Genomic DNA, 6,327 nt, shown 5'->3' with positions numbered 1-6,327 from the left:
GTGTTTGAATTTTTAAATTTTCTTTAATTTATCTGACGTTCTCTTAAGTTTTTAAAGGCGAAGCAGTGTTTTTGCGACAATAAAAATGTTTTCGTCCATGTCAAAAGTACGTTTTGATTGGTAAATGTAAGCAATCAATTATTGTTGCCCGCATAAAATAAATGTAATTGTTTGCATTCTAACTAGTAATGCCTTTTTAGTAATAATGGTGAGCTTACTGTGACATTAGTCCTGAAAAAAGCATTCTCAGGTAAGCCAATTTTCCATTCGCATTTTGGTGTTCCGCCAAAAAGTCCGTAGACAATGTCAACACAACTAACGTTCGGTTTTCAAATAATTTACTTAATTTAATTTAGCGTCCGCTTACATTAAGCAATCGCATGAATTTGATTTAAACATTGAGCTGTCCGCAGCGCACATGCATTTTAAATGGATTGAATAAATAAATTAAACAGAAGGGCAAACAAATCACTTGGGCTGGCCGTTTTTCCGATATATGGTCGTCAGTAGGGATTATTGCAGCAGCAGTTCTTGATGAGGGCGTGTTCGTAGCAGGATTTGGCATACAGCAGCGAGCAGTCGTAGTACAAACACTGGGGCGGTCGCAGTTGAGGGCCGACGGAGGCTGCGGGTGGCGCCAAATTGAATAAAATTAATAAACGCAGGCGATTAAAAACCGTGCATGAATAATATCGCCAAACGGCTTTGGGCCAAAGACCTTGATTAATTACCTGGAAAATCGCAGCAACAGGCATCGTGGACCATCTTGTGGGAGCAGTACGTGTACACCGACGAGTCGCACAGCGGGCAACCCGGCTGCTGTTGCGGCGGTCCGTAGCCCGGTCCCGGTCCCAGTCCCTGTCCCGGATATCCCGAGGCTCCAGGTACGGATCCGGGGCCCAGTCCGGGTCCTATTCCCGGCCCGAATCCAGACCCGCCTCCGAAGGCGGGGCCCAGGCCATTGCCAAAGTTCTGGCCACCAAACTGACGAGCTACACGGAATATTGGAATTTAAAATTAAGCTTACATGTAATTTTTACAAAACAAATATGACTCTTGTTAAATAAAATATTTTCCATCGCAATTCAAATATTGTAGTTAATAGCCCTGCAATTATTTAATTATATATATGATATGAAAATAAAAAATGAAAATGCTTTTCATTTATTAAGTTAGAAACGAACTGTAAAGGAAACATAATATGGCATGGTGTATATACAAAATAAAATAGTAAAAAATAATATATATATTATTTTGTTTCTAACTTGATTAATGAAAGCATTTTTATTTTATCTTTATTTTTTCAAACAAAAAACCTCTGAGCGTGGTAAAAAAGTCGTGACGATCGAGCCTTCAACATACAAAGTATCTGATACCAAATTTTGAGACGAAAGATAAATAAGCATTCGAATAAATAAATACACTTTTTAAATGTTCCCATTATTTTGCGTTACCTCTCGATCACTACACTTAATGCCATCCATAGTGATATATCATCTTATCATATCAATATACAGTATCGAGTCATTAGTACGTAGTCTATATCGATTCAAAGTAGATTCTTTAAACACCAATAAACTAAAATATCTATAAGCCTACACTTATTTATTAAAAAACTACAACCATTTTTTGTGTCATTCAAAATGCTCGCGTTGACCGATTAAAGCGATTAATTGCGCTGACAGTTTTTTATGTGTTGTTTATTATGAAACAGGGCATTAGTTTTTATACCTACACATTTAATAGCTAATAATCTTTTGTGCGAAATGTGTGAAGCTAAAACCTTTGTTAAGAAACTAAAATAAAATATAATTACGGTTTAACATAAAAAAATTAAGCAAATTAAGTTAACACTTAATGCTCATTTCCGAAAATAAGAATCTAAGGTGTAAAATGGTAACACGTGTTGTTCAAAACGTGTTATTGTTTGTTATTCTGAATCATAATAACTAAAAATGTTTGACCTTTGAATTAAGGGTTTTAAACTAAATTAAAAAAATTTTTAATTTGTAATGAACTAGTGATTGGTAGGTAATATTTTTCCGTTTTCTATCTAAAAAAAAGTATATAACATAAAATATTCGGAGTTAAGTATAATAAATATATTTAAATTTGTGTTCAAAGACTTGTCTGCATTTTATTGCACTATTTTCAACCTAAGTCCGAACATCAAATTTAAAGGTCAAAGATGAACTTTTTTAGTGATAAATATTTGTTTATCAAAAATAGTGTTAAGTAAAAATAATGCAAATAAATGAAAAAATACTTATGAGCTCATTAGAAGATGAACTTATAGGCAATTTATTTTTCCGGCAGGTACGGTGCTTTTTTTCCACCTACTCACCTGCAGTTTCCTGTTTCGCGGTGACCAAGACGATTGCCACTAGCACGAGCAGTAGCACGTGGTCCACACTGCGTATGCGCAACATCTGGGATTTCTGCGTAGAGCTGTCCTTCTACAAAACAATCGAGTGCCGAGTGATGATGATGCTGATGCTGGGACTGCCGTCCGTCGACTGCAACAAAGGAAACCTTTATAGAGCCACGATCGAGTGGCGATCGACGAGGCTTTCGCTTTCAACTTGTGACAAATTCATATATAATTTGATTTGATATTTGATGGCTCTTCAGGCAGCACGACAACAAAGCCAAATGACACGACAGTTGATGCTCAGATCTCGCATTTCAACTTTCCAGCACACCCAACGAAAAAATAAGAAAGAAAGAAGTTGAGTGAGACTCTAACGAAAGTTACGGGGGCCGTGATGTGAAGTGAACCAAATCGAAGCAGCCCATGCCCATGCCGATGCTGGGGTTTTATTTGAATTTTTATTGTTCGATTGTTTGATTGTTCGATTGGTCTGACAAGTTGATTGGCAAAACTCAGCCGAAAACTCCCACGCAGTCAGATTCAAATTTCTGGCGGTTGACACATTTCTCGATTGGCAGCAAAGTCTCACCACCTGCAGCTGCAACCTTTTCAACTTTTACTTTTCCACTCCATCTTCTGCTGTTAATTGCTCCATCTGCCGCCGTCCCAAGTTATTTTCCCAGAGACGCGGAAGCGCTTATGTAAAATTAATAAGACATAAAATAAATTTCGAATTATGCGCATAAAACAAACATCAAAAACGATTTTTGTTGGTGTTTGTTTTGTTGAGTTCGGTTCGGTTTGGAGCTTCATTTGTTAATCGTTTAAAGCGAAACGCGGAAAGCAAAGTAAAAGTGTTTCATTTTGATTGAGTCCGAGTTGCTAATTGATTTCTGGCCATTATGCTAATGGATTGGGTTCAGAAATCACATTCTAGGAGGCGAGATGATCTCCACCCAATCTCGAACTCAATCTGAAGCTGAAGCTGATGCTGATGCTGAATGTGAATCGGCATCCCCATCCACTTTCTCCTGCAATGAGCTCGAAAGGCGAAAGTCCCTTTAGCGCTGGCACACTCAAAACTGCCGAAATGGCTCCCAAATGTAATTTCATTTAATTAACTGGCCCCGACAGCTGCTTCTGGCCAGTGAATTGAGCCCGGTTTGAGCCTGGTCAAGCGCAATTTGAATGCAGCAGACGAAAGCGAGCATGAAATGCTTCCCTCAGGCCCTTGGAAAACAAATATGAAATGTTCATTTACATATATATTTACATATACATATACATTTTCATTTTGATTTTTATTTTCATTTTGATTTCCATTTGCATTTGCAACTGACTCGAGTGAGCATCTGTCGGTACGTGTATCTCGTTATGTGCTCATCGTCGCTCTGCGTTGATTATCTTGTAAATTTGTTGCACGTTTTTGATGCAAATCCGCTTGTCATGTCTACTCCACTACACACTCTACACACTATACCCGCTGCACACAAAAAATTACACAAGTGATGTCATCACCTGCTGCAGATGCTGATGGCGATGCAGATGGAGATACAAAGATACAAATGCGTACTTGTAGATAACAAGATGGATGGACCGCCCTTTATTTGGATCTCACGCACGCAAATGTCACAACTTTATTGCGGCAAAAGTAACAAGGTTAATGTTAATCAGTAAGCCAGACAGCTTTCTCAAGCCCTTCCATTTTGTGTCTGTATCTTGGGGTGTACGCAGAAATAATGCAACTTAGTTCGACCAGTTTGGAGTTTACTGAACATAAAGGTGATGACAGTAATTCGTGAAACGGTTATACCATTTGCTTATTTGATGGAACATTTTGGATAAACTTTTTAGTAGCCTCTTTAGGGGAATAAAATACATTTCTAAACACTATTTTAGCACCTTAGGAATTAAGCATATAACATTTGTTCTGTATTTGTATCCGCTTCCATATCTCAAATGCATCTAGGGTCATGTATCTCAATTTGTAAGTTTGGCTTCTCATACCCCAAAAACAATAGAAACAACAGAACAATGCGAAACCCGCTCCGCTGAACAGTGGATCCACTAGAGATCAAAGATATAATTTTAAATATATCTATTTATATAAAGAACACATTTTCAATTATAATAATACAATAATTTATAATTATGATTGGTACCATTTATAAATAATACAAAGCCTTTCAAATCTACCAAATGTTTTTTATACAAGTTTTCATGCTCGAATAATATTTTATTCTGCTGATGATTGTCAACAAATAAAGTGGCTTATCATATATTTATGAAGTACTCATGACCTATAACATTTTTTTGGCTGTACTTATTTTCGTGTGTCTTTCTATTGTTTACAAAATATTATTTCTAAAAGTCCCAAGATTGCGGTTTATTTGTAGAAGAACCATATTATTAAATACAATTAATATTAAATTGCATATTTGATTTAAATGCATTTGGTTTAATTTTAGCGTGGCTCAAATTTAACTTACACTTTCAGGTATAAAAGAACTTCAATGTATAAAAATCAAAGTGAAAAGTATGTAAATTGAGTGACAATTATTTGTATTTACTAGTTTTTTCACCAGTGTATAAAATTGTTAAAATAGTTGTTTTTATTTTTATCTTAAAAAAAATTATGTAGAAGTGTATATTATTACTAATTAAAATATAAGTAACTTTTGTTTAAGACGGAACCAGTGTGCGCTTGCGATCGAGCATACGTGCGAGTATCTGATAGATACATGTGACGTAACTGCCTGCGAGGCATTACTTTTACCACGCACGTCATCGCCATCGCACCATCCCTCTCCCTCGCGCCGCAGCTTTTGTATTGGACTTCGCTTCGCTGGAATTTATCTCACTCTCTCTCGTTTTGTATCTTTAAGTTCGTCTTTTGGGTAAACAGGTCACTTCTGCTTCTTATGGTGGCTTGTGCGGCCACTTTCCAGCCCGCGACGAGTGACCTCAATTAAACGCCCGCCACGCCCAGATACCGCACCTGTACCGCCCCCCTTTCACCGCTCACCATCCCCCTTTACCGACTACCTGTTACCACCTTCGATTGCTCGCCCATTGTCGACTGACCACAAAAATTAATGCCGCAACAGAAATTTCCTTGTGGCCACTGCGGATGGGCGGATGGTGAAAGGGGGCACTTGGGGGCGTGTCGCCGGGGCATATGCAAAATTAAACTCGTAAACAATGCACGCCGATGAAATGGCCATCGAAAACCCATTTGGTTTTGTTTAAAATATGTATTTTATTTGCGGCTGCTTTGATTTATATGCGGGCTAATAACCAATTGACTGCCACCGAAAATGCAATGGGAACAAGTCATAACTTCCGCACCCAAAATGTTATATTTGAGAGTATGAATAGAGATTAGTTGGTATCTGAGTATCTGAGTTCTATATAAAATACAATTAGAGTATATAAAGTCCACAATATTTTAGATTAATGGCATTTGATTAATTAAGCTATAAAACTTAAGCTACAAAAACTGTTTGAACACTGGTTAAACCAAACGAAGTAAATCCAATTATTTTTTATTCAATTTTTATGGTTTTCCATTGATTTTCATACAGTCAGTAGTCTGATATTTATTTTTACTATTCCATTTTTTATCATTGGATAATAATTTTAATTGGGTTTCTATGCTTAAATTCTCACTTTTAGCTAAGAGAAATAAGGCACAATTTAACCAACTTCTTCTAAACAAACTACCTAATCCAAAAACAATTGTTCTAGCGAATTATTATTAAAGCTTTGAAATTTAATATTATTTAATTAAGACCACTAATAGCTACGCTGTAAAAATGACCAAAAACGCCTTCTGAAAAACTCAAATTAGTGCACAATATATAATAACAATGCAAATTTAGTTTATTAGAAACATGTTGCCCAACAAGTGCTTTTGTTTCGCTGCTGTTGCCGCTGTTTTGTATTATTATTATTAT

The 6,327-nt window shown here is 36.6% G+C and overlaps 1 protein-coding gene across 1 annotated transcript; it reads right to left on the bottom strand.

The window, feature by feature from the left end:
- Positions 1-323: 323 nt before the first annotated feature.
- LOC108135408 (RNA-binding protein 12) lies at positions 324-2,594 on the bottom strand. The gene is made up of 3 exons (XM_017256105.2): positions 2,345-2,594; positions 732-992; positions 324-625 (listed from the first exon to the last, which is right to left on the bottom strand). Exons 1-3 carry the CDS (start codon positions 2,427-2,429, stop codon positions 504-506), a joined length of 468 nt encoding a protein of 155 aa, XP_017111594.1. The 5' UTR covers positions 2,430-2,594; the 3' UTR covers positions 324-503.
- Between the last annotated feature and the right edge of the window lie 3,733 nt (positions 2,595-6,327).

This window comes from Drosophila elegans, unplaced genomic scaffold, assembly GCF_018152505.1.
Source record: "Drosophila elegans isolate 14027-0461.03 unplaced genomic scaffold, ASM1815250v1 contig_149, whole genome shotgun sequence".
NCBI lineage: Eukaryota > Metazoa > Arthropoda > Insecta > Diptera > Drosophilidae > Drosophila > Drosophila elegans.
Note: the sequence above shows the minus strand (reverse complement) of the source record. Positions and strands in the feature narration are given on the sequence as shown.

What these genes read in the sequence shown, in the direction of transcription:
- LOC108135408 (XM_017256105.2), bottom strand. Translation starts at nt 2,429, where the DNA reads ATGTTGCGCATACGCAGTGTGGACCACGTGCTACTGCTCGTGCTAGTG. An exon ending in CGCGAAACAGGAAACTGCAG is followed by an intron (nt 993 to 2,344) that starts GTGAGTAGGTGG and finishes TATTCCGTGTAG; the next exon opens with CTCGTCAGTTTGGTGGCCAG. An exon ending in CTGTTGCTGCGATTTTCCAG is followed by an intron (nt 626 to 731) that starts GTAATTAATCAA and finishes CGCCACCCGCAG; the next exon opens with CCTCCGTCGGCCCTCAACTG.